General features: G+C 42.0%; 1 protein-coding gene across 1 annotated transcript; it reads right to left on the bottom strand.

The window, feature by feature from the left end:
- Positions 1 to 5,507: 5,507 nt before the first annotated feature.
- Positions 5,508 to 5,980, bottom strand: LOC116135596. Its single transcript, XM_031421313.1, has 2 exons — positions 5,629 to 5,980; positions 5,508 to 5,533 (listed from the first exon to the last, which is right to left on the bottom strand). The coding sequence occupies exons 1-2, from the start codon at positions 5,978 to 5,980 to the stop codon at positions 5,508 to 5,510; spliced, it is 378 nt and encodes a 125-aa protein (XP_031277173.1).
- Positions 5,981 to 17,307: the final 11,327 nt, after the last annotated feature.

Genomic DNA, 17,307 nt, shown 5'->3' with positions numbered 1-17,307 from the left:
TTAGGGTTAAGAGAAGATTGGAATCCAACAAGAGTAGAGAGTTAGGAGAGACTACTCAAGCACAAGGTAAGTAAATCCAACCAAGTTGAGATTTGAGAAATCTTTGAGTAGAGGTTTAGTAGAGATTTATATATGTATGAGTATGTTATACTTACTGAAAAATTGAGATGAGATGTGTGCTTAGTCATAGTTGTTGGATATGCTTAAATTATGAGAAGTGTTTTTGATGTGTAATGAGAGAGTGAAATTGAGTTGAAGTTGGAGGAGTTTTGTATGAATATTTTTGGGAGTGTTTTCCTTGGCAGGAATTATGACTATATGAGGGAGTTTTCCCCCATTTTGGATGGTTAAAGAGAAGAGTAGAGTTATAGATAAGTAGAGCTTTGGTATGCACATGAGTTGTTTGAGGAAATGCCTAAGTGAGAAAACTGCCCTGTCACAGCCATGACTTTTGAGATTTTTGTGTATTTACGGATTGAACTGGGTTGAGACCAAAAGTAACAGTTGTAGCCATGTCTCTAAGCTTTTAAACGAGACCAAAACTGTAGCAATCGAAGTGTATAAATCAAGTATGCCCTCTTGAGTGTGACTTGCGTAGAATGACTGTTTGATACAATATTGCATTTGGCATTTCATAAGTGCATAATGAGCATGAACCATCCATATGCATTAATTGTGCATTGAGAAGTAGCTTAAGAAAGAGTAGAGAACCTTGTGAATAGACTACTTTAAGAGTTAAGTTATACTATGAGCACTAGCTTGAGGAAGAGATGAATATTAGCTTGAGCAAGAGTAGAGAATTTTGAGTATAAGGATACTATGAGTAATAGTTTGAGTGAGAAGAGGAGAGAATGTTGAGAATAGCAACTCTTAATAGTAAAGAGAATGAGACACTCTAATAGTAAAGAGAAAGAGAGATGAGCACTAGCGAATAAAAGAGAGAAAAGTGCTATAGAAGAGAATAGAGTAGGTTGTGCGATGGGGAACGTGAGTGATGAGTAAAGTCATGAGAGTGGGGGCTTTGTGATCCCCAGCGTGCCTCCGGTTAGATGAGTCCGTGACCGTCACAAAGAGTGGAACATGAAGTTCCAGCCGTGCTCCGATAGATGGGGCTGTGACATTCAGAGAGAGAGAGAATACAATCACGTGGCCAAGGGTTCCGATCCATGCATGACCGAGTCCGATCGGCAGAGAATGAGTAGAAGTCATGAAGAGTCGGTTGGTGTTGTGATCTCCACCCAGCCGTGCCTCCGGTAAGATGAGGCCGTGACATGCAAGTGAGGAAGAATGAGCAAACATGAGCAAGAATAAAGAGAGACAATGAGTAGGGTTACGAAGAGTGGGATGAGTACCCAGCCGTGCCTCCGGAAGATGAGGTCGTGACCTACAGCAGGAAGTTAACAGAAAAGAGTTATGAGAAAGAGAGACAGAAAGAGAATCAGTAGAAGTCACGTAGAGCGGGAGAAGTCTCGGCCGTGCCTCGGTAAGATGGGACCGTGACATTCAAAGAGCGAGTAGTAGAAATGAATTTGAGAAATGGGAATGAGATATAGAGGAATTAGAATGAGAAAGCTTAAGAAAGAATGAGTAGAAGAGGGTTTGAGCTAGTAAGAATGAGAGTAGAAGAAAGAAACATGCAGTTCTCTTGCATTAATTGCATATACATCTCATACATGCATGCACCATGATTCTTCCATGGTTAGTGAGAGTATGAGAGCATAAGAGAGAACCATGATTTTTTTTATGGTGAGTATGATGAGCATAAGAGGAACCATGATTTTCCTTCATAGTGAGTATGATGGAATAAGAGAGAACCAGATTCTCATGGTGAGTAAGCATAAGAGAAGAAGAAAAGAAATGAGAACAAAGAGAAAGAAAGAATAAAAAAGAGAGAACAGAGAGAAAGAAAGAATAAAAGAGCAGAACAGAGTTAAAGGAGAATAAAAGTATTAGCAAGAAAGAGAAAAACAGTGAGAAATAGAAATAAAAGAAAGGTAGAGTAAGGAAAGAACCAAAGAGTGAGTTGTGAGGACAGGTAGTAGAGGATTCTATATGAGCATTGTTGTGCTCCACCACCGTTCTTCCGTTTTGCAGGAATCAAGAGCAGCGGCCGGATGGACGTCAAGGAGCGGAGAGTATTGGCACTACTGTCCACTAGTTATGATATTTTGTATTAGTAGAAAAATTTAATATAGAGTACTTTGTACATGTAGAAAATTATATTTATGAGTAAAGAAAAGTTTGAGCCCACTATCTTTCATACGCTATGTAGTCTATAATTTGCATGTATGCATTATCTGAACAGTAGTAGAGAGCAGGTATTACAATGTTGATTTTCGAGAATCAACGCAACCAACGAAGTCTGAGTCTGAATATCTGACGACTTAAAATGTCGGACCATCTATAAGTAAGCATGAAACCTTAGTTCCTTGAAGATACCATGACCTCTTTGCAGCTCTCAATGATCCAAAACTGAGGTTACTTTGATATCTTCCTAACATGCCAACTGCAAAAGCAATAGAATATCTTCCTAACATGCCAACGCAAAAGCAATAGAATATCTTCCTAACATGCCAACGCAAAAGCAATGTCAGGTCTAGTACAGACTTGAGCATACATTAGGTTCCAACAGCTGAAGCATAAGGCATAGTTTTCATTTGTTTCTTTTCAATCTCAAGTGTAGGACATTGGTTCATATTGAACATGTCACCTTTACAATGGGTGCAACACTAGGTGAACAATCTTTCATCCTAAATCTCTCAAGAATTTATTAATATAGGCTTCCTGAGATAGTCCCAAAATATGTTGAGACCTATCCCTATGAATCTTAAGCCAATGACATAAGACGCATCAACCATATCCTTCATACTAAATGTTGAGAGAGAAAGTTTCACCTCATGTAGCAAACCCAAATCATTGGTTGCAAGTAGAAATATTCTACATAAACACAAGAAAGATGATTTTACTCCACGACCTTGTGGTATATACACTGTCCATGACATTCTCTACAAAACTAAATGAAGAGTAACAGTGTGAAATCTTAAATACCACTATCAGGAGGCTTGTTTAAGTCCATAAATGGACTTCTTAAGCTTGCAAAACAAATGATCACCATCACTTGAATGAACCCATAGGTTGTTTCATATAAACTCTTCCTCCAAATCTCTATTGAGAAAAGTTGTTTTCACCATTTGATGTAAATCTAAATTGAAATGGGCAACTAATGCCATTATGATACGAAAGGAATCCCTTTTAGAAACTGGAGAAAATGTTTCTTTATAATCTATTCCTTCTTGCGTGAACCCCTTGGCAACAAGTCTAGCTTGTATCTCTCAATGTTGCCTAATGAATCCTTTTTGGTTTTAAATACCCATTTACAACCAATAGGTTTCTTTCCAGTAGGGAACTCAACAAGGGCCCAAACTTCATATCCGCCCTAGAATTCATCTCGTCTATCATGACAATATTCCACAACCCAGATTTACTATGTTCATAGCTGTAAAAACGTGTCTGGGTCTCCTCAATACCTATGTCATAGTCAGACTCTTGCATATACACTTCATAATCAGTAGGAATTGTTGATCTCTTTGTTCTAGTAGATCTCCCTAATGTTATAGCAACCGTCTCAAGACTGTTGCACAATTGGTTGTTCTCCTGTAGCGGAGGTTGTTCAAAATGATCTTCTAAAACAATCTCATCAGAATGTGGATTTGATAGTGGTTCCTCATATTCACCCTATTTGGATGAACAACCAATCTTTCTTAATGTAGGAGCATTGTCTAAAACATCAATTTTCTCAGGGACTAAGTCTCTGATTTGATCACTCCCACTGCCATATCATTTTCAAGAAATTTGGCATTTCTTGATTTAACATTCTATGGAATGTTCAGACAATAAAACTTATATCCCTTGGATTTTTCTGCATATCCAATAAAATATGCAGTAATAGTCCCAGGATCGAACTTCCGTTCTTGTGATTATAAACTCAACTTCAACTGGGCACCTCAGATGCGTAAATGACTTAACTTGGTTTCAGCCCTTCCATATTCGAATGGTGTTTTGGAAACCGCCTTAGTGGAACTCGGTTTAATATATACGCTGCAGTTTTGAGAGCTTCAACCTATAAGAATGAGGATGTTTGGAGTTACTAAGCATACTTCGTACCATATCCATTAATGTCTATTTCTTCGTTCTGCCACACCATTCTGAGATGGTGTGCCAAGCAAGGTGTATAAGCCACAATACCTTGTCCTGAAGAAATTTAGCAAATGGACCAAGTGTTGTCCTGATCAGTGTATCTACCATAATATTCACACCTCTATCAGATCTCACGATCTTAATTGTTTTCCACATTGTTTCTCTACCTCTGCTTTATATATTTTGAAAGCATCCAACGTTTCATCCTTGTGATAAAGCAAATAGAGATAATATCGTGAGTAATCATCAATAAAGGTGATGAAATATTTATGACCACTAGAGCTCATGTTAGGGCAACAAATATCTGTGTGTATGATTTCTAAAAGTTCAGAACTCTTCTTGGCACCCTTCTTGGATTTGTTAGTCTACTTTCCCTTAATGCAGTATATACAAGTATCAAGTCAGTAAAGTCAAGAGTTCAGAACTCCAGCATTTGCCAACCTTTTAATCCTATCAATGGAGATGTGTCCTAATCTCCTATGCCACAAAAAGAAGAGTTTTCACATAATAGTATGTTTCATACCAGTGTTAGCATGTGAAGTCATAAGACTATAAGGAACAGTATCACTTAAATGAATTTTAAACAAACCATCACCAAAGTACCATTCCAACAATAGATGAGTTCTTAACTAAATAAAAGAACTACCATAAAAGTTGAAAGATTATCCACAAGGTACAAGTTTAGAAACTGGAACTAAATTCCTAGAAAAACTAGGATATAAAAGGTAGTTCAATCCAAAACATAATTAGTACTTAAAATAAGTCTAAAAGTTCCAACAGCTTCAACACGTGAAGGCATCCTGTTTCCTGAATAGATGCTGCATTCACTTCCTAATGGCTTCCTTTGATCCAGAAAACCCTGTATGGTATTAGAAACATGGATTGTAGAACCAGAATCAATCCACCAATCATTATGTGAAACACAAATCATATTAGATTCATAACACACAAGAGATGAGAGGTTACCTTTCTTGTCAAGCCAGGCCTTCCTCTTAGGACAATCCTTCTTCATGTGTCCCGTCTTTTTACAGAAGAAACACTTGATATTGTCCTTATTACCTTTGCTCATAACCTCATGCAGCTTGCCTTTTCCCTTCCACTTCTTATTCTTGTTTGAAGTGTACTTGACATTTCCTGTCACCAGATGTGCAGTTTCATTCACTTCCTGAAGCAGTCTCTCCTCCTCCTGAACACACATGGTCAAAAGCTCATTGATTGACCATTTATCCTTCTGTGTGTTATAAGATATTTTGAAAGGAGTATAATGAGACGAGAGAGAGTTCAAGACATAATGCACCAAGAAATCATCATTAATCACCATCTGAAGGGATCTCAACTGAGCAGCAATGTCCCTCATTTTCATAATATGCTCACGGACTCCTTTAATACCAGTGAACTTCATGGATGTCAATCTGCTCATTAGGATGCTACCTAATGCCTTGTCTGATGTTTCAAACTGTGCATGAATTGCATCCATCAAATCCATGACATTTTCACACTCTGGTATCGACCCACAGATACTAGTCGTAATGTGAGATTTGATAAACATCATGCTTAAACGGTTGGATCGCTCCCACCGTTCATACAAAGAAATCTCAGCTTGAGAACTTGTATCTGTAGGTGTAGGTGGCTCTTCCTTACGAAGAGCATAGTCAAGATCAATGCACCCTAAATGAAGAAGGACAGCCTCTCTCCAGGATTTGTAATTATCACCATTTAAACTAGGAACCTTATCCTCAACCATCATCAAAGTTTGATCAACTGTAGATATATCAATAGACATGCTTACTAAATAAATTATGAGGCACAAACCATCAATAACAATTGTAAGTTTACCAATGTAAAACAAATAATAAATCATAAATGAATCGACATATCATAAAATCTCCCTGTGGGTAAAGACATTACATATTATGATTCATTATCCTTTAATGATGAAACTAGAAATTATTAATATTTCATAATACTTGTGGGCTAATTAAGAAATAAGAATAATTTCTATTTCATCCCTAATTAATCATGAAAATATAACATTCCCTGTGGGTAAAATGATTATACTAATATGATTAACTACAAAACGATGTTATTAACCTTAATATGATCATAACTAATATTACTTAATGCATATATTATCATAATTTAGATGTTGTGGCTACTCTATATTAATCAAATATATACGATCATAAAATATCAAATAATTTATAACATGAATTATATAATATAATATAAATCAATACAAGAATAACACATTGTTTATGCATAACAAAGCAATATATGACATAAAAAAAACCATCATACAAGCTGTCACCGACTTCCACGCGCCACTGTGACTAAACCACATGTCCCCACGCGCCTTCATGTGCTGCTAGAAGACAGCACACAGTCCCACATGCCTTCACGGCACACCACTCTCCGTCACGTGCTTACACGCCCCTAGGTACACATTTCCATGCGCCTGACACAAGCAAAAGCTCCCTCACATGCCGGGTCTGAACCTAGGTCGGTTTGACCCGTTTGGCTAGGTCGGGTTGACCCGGTTTGGTCAAGTAGGCCGGACTGACCAGTTGACTGGTTCGTTGACCGATCTAAGCCATTCACTGTGTTGACCGGGTCGGGTTAACCTATCGGGTTTTGGTCATGTTTGACCAGGTCGTTTAACCCGTTTTGACTATTGACTTTGACCAGGTCAGTTTGACCTGTTTATCCTATTGGGTCGGTTCTTTTTGAGCCGTTTCTGCAACTTTTTACCCAATTTTTTGCAGATTTTAACAACTTGTTTCCAGCCATTTTTCTGGCCTTTTAAAGGGGAAACTTGAATGTGGACATATAACCTATATCAGTGACATCCCAAATTACAATTTCGTCCTAAATCAGTGCCGTAAATGGCTTCCAAAAACACCCAAACAATAATTTCTAACAAAAAATTTAAACTAGCATAACTTTGCATCTAGAACTCCGTTTTTGAAAATAATATACCATTGGAAAGCTTTTTCAACAAGGATTCCAATGACACCAAAATCGAAAACATATTCTATTTATAAGAAAAGTTATGCTTGATTTACAGTATGGGTTTTACTGGAAAAAATCCTAATTTTATGCAATATTTTTCAGATTTGCAACAAACAACTTCATGCTAGGCAAAGATTCAAACAATGCTCTGATACCAATTATAAAATACATTCATATTCCAATATTCATATAAAAGTTGATAATACAATCAATTGCAATATAAAATCTCCATGGAATATATGCGGAAGTAAATGACAAATCTCCAACCATAGCAATTGTTGTTTAATCTTCTTGCTTCTTCAAAATAAAGGATCTTCCACTGATTGCAATTTTTAAGTGATGGTTTTTTTTGAATCTGAGATAAAAATTGCATCTTATGGGGACCTATAAAGTCTCCTTTTTATATGCAGTTGTCTTTCCATTAAAAACAACTGCCCAAGAGAAGAGACACAACCGTATGACCACATCAGTCCACATCAGCATAAAAGTGTAGGAGCAATAAAATTATATTAAAAGTGTAGGACCATAATGTAAAAGTCTAACAGTATCATGTTCTTGAGATTTATTTTAATAATAATGATGTAATGAAGGGCATTTATAGAATTTATGGGATGCTATAAGGAAAATTTTTAATTTTAATTTTAAAACTTTGAAATATGGTGTCTTAAAAAATAGATTTCTTTAGTCTATTAGCGGTGTGTCAATAAAAAGAACATAGGAATTTTTTTTTTTTTTTGGTTTTTTTATAAAAATGAAAGATAGCAAAGAAGAAAAAAAAATTGTAAAATGCAATCTTTAGTTATTCATTTGTGATCTTTACTTTGAAGTGATTTTTAATTTGAAGTTGGTCTACTTTTGAAAATTTGAATTCCTGTATTTCCGAACGAAATTAATAGCCTCATTTTCCTTTATGTTCAATTTTTTTTAAAAGAAAATGCTTACACTACAACTCAAACCACAAGATGAAAAGTCATTTGAAAGCCAAATAACTATCGAGGAAAACAATTAAGTTTTTGAACAAAATGGACTATAATTTTAAAACTACACTAAAATTTTAGAGTTACAGACATGTTCCCACGCAAGAAATGGCCCATTGACAAATTCATACCCACCCACTATTTAAATACCCTTTTAGTACCCAAAACATAATTTTGTTGGTAATTTTTGTTGTGAGGAAGGGCAAAATGATCAAAATTCCATTATTAATGAGGGCAGAATGGTCAACAAACATTGGCAGCCGAAGAAGAAGAAAAGAAAAAGGGATGGCGCAAGTTAACAGCATTCACAACCGGTGGGTTTGCCGTTTTCTGGCCAATCTCGACATTCAAAATCACTTCTGAAACCACCCACAGAATCCCCATCACCTCCTCTACAAAGTCCAAGCCTCCATTTGCCATCATCACTCACCATTTCCCACCACCACCTCCATTCGCACGGCCAACCCTTCAAGCCAGATTTTCGGTCGATTTCTTTGCCATAAATTCCCCCAAACACCACCATCACACTCCCCACAACCCACTCTACAAAACCTTTACCTCCATCACCGTCCTTTGCTCGCCGATCGTCAGTCATGCACCTCGCAACCTTTCAACTTCCAAGCTGATTTTCGGTCGTTTCCGGTGTCGAAAATCATCCCTACCACCACCAATCAACTCTCTGGATCTTCCTCTCTAAAAGCCTCAACATTCTCTATCATGTTTGCTCACCAATCACCGGCAGTTGAAGCTTCCCCACCCTAGGGTTTTTCCAGTTTTAACTGGATTAATTAGGTTTGATTCGTTCAACTTTTGTGTTTGTTGGGTTGAAATACAAATAAAGAATGTTTGTTTGCAATATTTTTTGGTCGCTAGCACTCCCCAACGCCGACAGCAATTACCGGCAATGGAAAAGGCTAAGAGGAGAAGCAATGGAAGAGGCTAAGAAGAATGGTTTTTTCGTAAATCAATATATTTCCCTCTCAAATAAGAGAGAAACATATTATTTAGATAGTAAAAAGGTATTTTAGGAAAGTGTCAATAGACCATTTTTTGGGTGGGAACATGTCGTTAACTCAAAATTTTAAAATTAAACTAAATTTTTTGGGCAGAGACTAGGTTTGGAAGAGATAAGATCTGAGTTACTATTTTGAGTGGGATATTTAACTTGGATACTTGAAACAAATCATTTATATGTATTAGTTTGAAATTTAAACATGTAAACGCGGTAGTTTAGTTTTTTTGACAACCCACAACATGGGTTCTGTTATAGTACGTGGTTGCAATAATATATTAATGTAAAACTTGTAAATTTTATGACGTGAAACTTGTAAATCACAAATGTAAAATTTGTATTATATACTTTTATATGTATGTATTATAGCCACCACTCACAACATCTAAACTTTGAAATATATATTTTTTAATTTCCAGAAAGTTTTATTTTTGTTATGCCTGGGAACTTAAGGATGACGTGGCGCCCTGGTAAGTGCGCAAGATCAGGCCTTGGGAAGAGCCTACTGCCATCCTAACGCAGCTGCTTCGTGTGATCATGGTGGCACCCACAACTTCCTTTCGTTAGAGTAATGGGTGCACGTCAGGCCAGCAAGGAGATGTGGTAATCCCGCATGTCCAACCCCTGTGGCAAATCACGTGAATTACTCTAAACAAAGGATTTGCACAGATCATCTCACCAACTTGCAGATTTAGTGATGATTGCCTCAAGACATCCCACTATAAAATGGGAGTTCCTCTCTCATTAAAGGGATTGGCACATTTTACTCTTGAGAAAAAAAAATCTCGCTCTAGAAAAGACAATCTTCGATACCTTGTATCATCAATGTAAAGTCAGCCATCTAAAGCGACCTGACCGCCCTCATAAATAAAAATATCAGTAGACGTAGGATTTGCTTCCTTAGCATCCGAACCACTTTAAAACTCTTTTCTCACTACATTTACTTTCATTTTTCTAAATAACCTTTCACATGTGTCTTTTGGGGGCAACTCAACATTTCACGCGTCCTTTTAGTTGGTGTCAAAATCGTGCATCAATCGTTTGCACTAGAGGAAGGGCTGATTTAGTGTTCATCCTTCATCAGGAGAATCTCCAACCTATCGGTCCTACAGCAACAAATGGCCTGCCAACCAGAACTTGAGCAGACCAACCAGGGCACTGAGGGGCTCCCCCAAGTTCAGGGGGACACCTCTTCCAGAAAACCTCCAGCCCCACCAAGTGCTGCAGGAGATATCCCGTCAAGTTCACAGCTTGACCCTGTTATCAAAAGCTACCTAGAGAGGTTTGACAATACTCTCCAGACGATCAACCAAAGGCTAGACCGTTTGGACCAAGGCATGCCATCCACGTCAGCTGCGGCGGTACAACCACCAAAGACGCTTGCAGGTCACGTGAAAGCGCGGCAAAGGGAAATAGCCCATGTCGCGAGCATTGCAGCGCGTAGACAAAAGGGAAAACAAGTGGCAAAAAGCAAGCCCACGGGCTCCAAAAGGGCCGTTGAACTCTGACCGCATCCCGAACAGAATACCAGTCTCGCTGAGACTCGGTGAAAGGATGCAACCTAAGCTGTCCCATGCCACATCGCAAGAGCACCCCGCTAAAAGTGCTGGTCGGGGCGATTCCTATCATCACTAGCAAATCGATCTTGGTCATTACCCTGCGAGAGGGTCCCACACTTCGTGGGGCGGTTCTTACCACTGCAAAGGTCGTGAAAATACCTCGCACCCCTCATCGCCATCACACGCCTCCAGCTGACGTGTGTCGAGAGTGGCCGGAACAGCTGGCCGAGGCGAAGAGGAACCCAACCTTAGGACATTCCTCAACCGTAATTGCGAGGGTCGAACTCGCATGGGTGAAAACAATCCCCAAGTGGCTCCATTATCTTAAATTAAGGAGCTACAGCGAGCTCTAGATAGACTGCAAGCTCAGCAAAACGAGAAGGGGCAGGTCGCATCTGCGTCCCCCTTCTCTACCGAAGTGCTAGCAGCTCCACTCCCACCAGGATTTAGGATGCCCGATATGTAGGCGTTTGATAGGAACTCTGACCCGCAAGACCATTTGTATGAACTTAACGACCTGATGGAGCTTCACCAGGTCTCAGATCTAGCCAAATGTCGTTGTTTGGCAGTGACCATGACCTCCCATGCCAAACAGTGGTTCAGGTCGCTCCTAGCAGGGTCGGTCAGTTCGTGGCCTCAGATGAGCGCGACGTTCCTGAGGCATTTTCAAGCAAATCGGAAGTTCTCGATGCCTTTGAGCTACCTTAGCAATATAAGGCAAGAAAGGGATGAATCCCTCCAGTCCTACATTGATCATCTCTACAGAGAGCTCAACAAGGTGGCTCATACTCCTGAAGAGTTTGTTCGGACTCTCATCATAGCCGGAGTCCGTCCACAGACCGACATGTGGAAAGAATTATAGGCTAAGGACGATGTCTCCCTCACTGAATTCTATAATCTTGCGGAGAAGTACCTCTGAATAGAGAATTCAATGGCGGCACTCCGCCGTCGAAACCACGGCGCCTCGGGCAGTGCACCTGGTCGGCGAGATAATAGAAGAGCTGATCATAGGGGGGACGTAGACGATCAACGAAGAGGGAAGAAGCCTCGTTACGAACCTAAAAAGTCCTACGCCCCCATCCCTCGTCGCGATCTCGACAAAAACCAATATACTCCGCTAAACGTATCTGTATCGGTTATCCTCGATAAATCGGAGTAGGCCAGCCTGCTCGGAGAGCGGCCAGCCTGCTCGGAGAGCCCGAGCCCATGAAAACTCCAACGATAGCCAGAAATAATAAAAAATGTTGTCGCTATCATCGGGACAATAGGCACCATACCGATGAATGCCGAGCTCTTAAGTAAGCGACTGAAAACCTAATCAAGCAGGGACATTTCAAGGAGTATATTGATGACTCTGCTCCTTCGCAAGGGAAGAATCAGAGGGAGTCAAGTAAGAAGCGCCGCGATTAGAAGGGTGTGTGCACCCTTAATTTAATTTTTGGGGGACCGCACTTCGCGGGAAACTCGCGAGGTGCCCAAGAAAGGTATGCTCGCGAGGCACACCACGAGCCCATAAGAGCGATGAGCGTGTCGCAGCGACCACTAAAGGTTCGCCGGGAGGAGGAGATTTCCTTATCCGAAAAAGATGCGGCCTAGCTGCATCATCCTCACGAAGATGCCCTAGTGATAACGCCCCTCATAGGGCATCATAATGTCCAGAGAATGTTAGTGGACAACGGGAGTACTGTGAGCATCCTGTTCGCTTCAACATTCGAGAGAATGAATTTGGATGAGGCAGACCTGAAGCTTGCCTCATTCGCCCTATATGGCTTCATAGGGGACCACCTGCTCCCCAAGGGCACGATCTCGCTCCCAGTCATATTAGGTGACTTCGATAAAGTGACCAGAGTAATCGAGTTCTTAGCAGTAGATTGCCCATCTGCCTTTAATGGAATTCTGGGGCGACCTCTGCTGAGACACTTCAAGGCAGTCACTTCAGTATCTCATTTGAAAATGAAGTTCCCCACCCCGACGGGGATCAGGGAAGTTAGCGGGTCTCAGCGCGCGGCCTGGGACTGCTGTATGAAAGCAGTTCAGATGGCGTGCAAAGGCAAAGGCACTTCACGCGGCGATCACAACCAGAAAATGGTGATCATCCGGATAGAGCCACAGCTTAGCCCAGCCAAGGATAATATAAATCCTTGCATTCAAGACTGCCCTTCCAGTGGGCCAGTTAAAGACTTGGCTGAAGTTCTGGTCGACCGCACAGAACCGAACAGGGTGCTAAGGATTGGTAAAAATCTCAATGCCCAACTCGCTACCGAACTGACCAGCTTCCTCAAGGAGAACATCGATGTGTTCGCCTGGTTGCACGCAGACATGGTCGGGATCAGCCCGAATGTTAGTTGCCATGCCTTAAACATCGACAGTGAAGCCAAGTCAGTTCGCCAAAAGAGGAGAGCGATGGACCCGAAACGATATGCTGCCTTAAAGCTTGAGGTAGATAACCTCCTTCGAAATGGGTCCATCCGAGAAACACTCTATCCGGCTTGGGTTGCTAACCCAATTCTAGTAAAGAAGCCTAACAACAAATGGCGGACCTGCGTCGACTTCACCGACCTCAACAAGGCATGTCCGAAGGACAGTTTCCCACTGCTAAGAATTGATCAGTTCGTGGATGCCACCTCGGGGCACGAGCTACTCAGTTTTATGGATGCGTACTCGAGGTACAATCAAATTCTGATGTACGGGCTAGACAAAGAGCATACATCATTTATTACAGATCGGGGACTGTACTGCTACAAAGTTATGCCCTTCGGCCTCAAGAACGTTGATGCAACTTACCAGCAACTGGTTAACCGGATGTTCTTCCGAACAGATAGGCAGGTCGATGGAGGTATACGTAGACGACATGCTGATAAAATCTCACGTCACCTCAGATCATGTAGCACATCTAACTGAGATGTTCGACATCCTCCGGCAGTACCGAATGAAGTTGAACCCCCTCAAATGTTCATTCGGAGTATCCTCAGGAAAATTCCTAGGGTAAATGGTTAACCAGCAGGGTATTGAGATCAACCTCGAAAAAATCCAAGCTCTCCTCGATATGAAGAGCCCGACCAGTAAAAAACAGGTTATGAGCCTGAACGGGTGCATAGCGGCTCTAAGTCACTTCATATTAAGGCTAACAGATCGCTGCCTACCATTTTTCAATATACCCAGGGCCAATAAGAAGTTCGAATGGACTCCTGAGTACGAACAGGCCTTCTAGAGAATAAAGGAACACCTCGGGAAACCACCATTCCTGTCCAAACCTCTCCCACAAGAGATCCTCCTTTTGTACCTGTTTGTCTCGCAGTTCGCAGTCAGTGCAGCTCTTGTTCGGGAAGAGAGTGGAACTCAATGGCCAGTGTATTATACGAGCAAGCGTTTGTTGGATGTTGAGATGCGGTATCCAAAAATGGAGCGATTAGCCTATGCCTTACTGATCGCATCCCGAAAGCTGCGACCCTACTTCCATACCCATACAGTCCATGTATTGACTAATTTCCCGCTCAGGCAGGTCCTCCAAAAACTGGAGGCGTCGGAAAAATTGCTCAAATGGGCCATGGAACTCAGCCAGTTCGATCTCCATTACAAACCAAAAGCAGCTATTAAAGGGCAAGTTGTTGCCAACTTTATCTTAGAGTTCTTGCATCATCCTGCGAACGAGTCGGAACAGCCCAACGAAGTCATCCAAAAACTATTCAAAATCTCTCGACGTGGACCCTCTACATTGATGGATCATTGAATAGAAAGAGGGCTGGAGCAGGCCTTCTCTTGTTGAGTCTAGAAGGGGCCCGCATTCACGGCATTCTCCGGTTCGGTTTCAAAGCAAATAATAATGAGGCCGAGTACGAAGCTCTGCTCGCTAGTCTCAGGTTGGCCAGGGAAATGGGCGCAACTGCGATCAGCGTCCACAGTGACTCCATGCTGGTTGTGAACCAGATTTTGGGAGAGTACCAAGCCAAGGAAGATAACATGATCAATTATCTGAAAAAAGCAAAGGTCGCACTCGAGCCGTTCAAGCACTTCGCAATCACTCAGATATCCAGAGAAAACAATTCTGTGGCAGACGCCTTGGCAAGGATAGCCTCATCATTAGACTCAGATGCACCGCGGAGCATTCCAGTTCGATTCATCGAAATCCCAAGTATCAGCCCGAACGAACAGGCAGTGAATGTAATGGGTTCAGACTCATGGATGACCCCCATTATTCAGTATCTCAAGGATGGAACCTTGCCTGATGATAAGGTCGAAGCAAGGATTCTACGAACGAGATATGCTCGCTACACCCTCATCGAAGACTAGCTGTACAGGCGAGGATTTAGTGCCCCTCTCCTCCAATGTGTGACCAGCAAAGAAGCAGATTATATCATGCGGGAGATACATGAAGGAATCTGCGGTAACCACACCGCCGTGCGATCTCTTGCGAACAAGGTTGTTCGTCAGGGGTACTATTGGCCCTGAATCCAAGATGACGTCTATAACTTTGTCAGAAGGTGTGATAAGGGCCAGCGGTTCACGAATATACCGCGAGCTCCCTCCCACAAGCTGGTAACCATGACTAGCCCCTGGCCTTTCTCTATGTAGGGAATCGATCTCATCGGTCCCATGCCAGTCGATACAGGGGGAGTTAAATATACCGTGGTCGCGGTAGATTACTTCACCAAATGGGTTGAAGCTGAACCGCTAGCCGCGATCACGACCAGGAAACTAAAGGACTTCGTTTTTAAGAATATTGTGTGCCGCTACGGAATTCCTCATACCCTCATCTCGGATAACGGGAAACAGTTCGACAACGAGGAATTCAAACAGTTTTGTGACGAGCTGGGCATCTATGAAAAATTTGCCTTAGTAGCAAGGCCACAAGCAACTGGCCAAGTTGAAGCTGTCAACAAAACCATCAAGCACACTCTGAATACCAAACTTGGCGTAGCCAAAGGAAATTGGGCCGACGACCTCCCTGAAGTCCTATGGGCATACAGAACTACTCCAAGAACCTCCACCTCAGAAACACCTTTTTCGCTAGCTTACGGATGCCAAGCGATGATCCATGTAGAGGTGGGAACTGGTTCACTTCGGAGGGACATGTATAATGAGGCCGATAATGAAGCACTTACGAGAGCAAGCCTAGACCTTGTTGAAGAACATCGCGGCAAGGCATCGCTAAGGATAGCAGCCTATCAGCAACGCATAAAGACGTTCTTCGATTCAAAGGTCAGGCGAAGAGACTTCCAGGTCGACGACCTTGTGCTAAAGGAAGTTCTTCTCGGTACCAGGGAACCAAGTGCGAGAGTGTTAGGACTGAACTGGGAAGGTCCATACCGCATCGACAAAGTGATAAGACCGGAGACTTATCATCTCAAAAGACTGAACGGTTCCAAGGTATTCGAGCTTGGAATGCTGAGCACCTTCGACCATACTATCAGTAATTCCGAACTTAGCTTTCCTTGTAAAATTAATTTGCGATTTTTGTAAATAATTTCCTTGTAAAGTATCATTTTGTTCGCATGTAATCTTGCTCGTGTGAATGTATTATGCCATCACACTTGTTTCAATTGATGTAAGCAATTAGGGAGTATACATGTATAATAAAACGAACAGAAAATTGTAAAGGCAACAAATGTATTTCATTACTGTGGGGTACAGCAGGCAAAAAGACATGATTACAAGACCTAATCCAGCCCCTAGAGCCGACCTCCTTGTCCTAGGGCTGGTCGGCTAAGGGTTTGTCCGCGGCGTGTCCCAAACCTTCTGTTCGGGAGGCCGCCGCTTCATCATCCTCCCGCGCCATGGACATTAGCGTGTCTTGCCAATCTTCCGGGAGGTCGGACATGTCAAGTCACGAATTCTTCGATCGCAGGGCATAAATAGAATCAATTTCCTATTCGACAGCCTTCTCTTCGACCTCCGCCGCCTGATCTTGCATCTCTTGCGTCAAGGAGGCAACACTTTCCTGACTTTCCTGAAGTTTAACTTCAAGAGCTAGCCTTTCCTTCTCGGAAGCCTCCCTCTCTTGCTCTGTTCGTAAGACTTGCGGAGAGGTCGCTTTGAGCTCCTGGTCCTTCTCCCCGGCCTCCTTGGCTATCCTAGCTATGGTCCTTTGTAGCTCTCTTACTTCCTCTTCCTGCTTCTCAAGCTGCGCTTTCTGAAAGTCTACCGTGCGAAGACCCGCATCTCTTTCGTTCAGATACCTATTTGCCAACTCAGAAGACAGGTTTCTCTCTATTTCGATAGCTTCTAGGCTTCGCTTAAGCACTGCGTTCTCTTCCTTCAGAGCAACACCTCCCTTCGCGGCTCCCAATTGGACCTTTTCCATGGATATTCGCGTGGAAAGAAGAGCCTGCGAGCAAATAAAGAAAAAGTTACCTAATCAAAAGAAGCTAAGGGAAGTCCTCGCCGAGGACAGTTCACTCACCTTACTCAAGTGTTGGACCGACGTGGACATTAGGTCCACATCGCTAGAACTTGCGAACTACTCAAAAGATTTTGAGAGTCCGCATTCCAGCTGGGCGTATACCACCGGCTGCAGATACTCCGACAGGTTCCCTAGCGAGTCCAACACTGGGGT

This window comes from Pistacia vera, unplaced genomic scaffold (assembly GCF_008641045.1).
Source record: "Pistacia vera cultivar Batoury unplaced genomic scaffold, PisVer_v2 Contig301, whole genome shotgun sequence".
NCBI lineage: Eukaryota > Viridiplantae > Streptophyta > Magnoliopsida > Sapindales > Anacardiaceae > Pistacia > Pistacia vera.
Note: the sequence above shows the minus strand (reverse complement) of the source record. Positions and strands in the feature narration are given on the sequence as shown.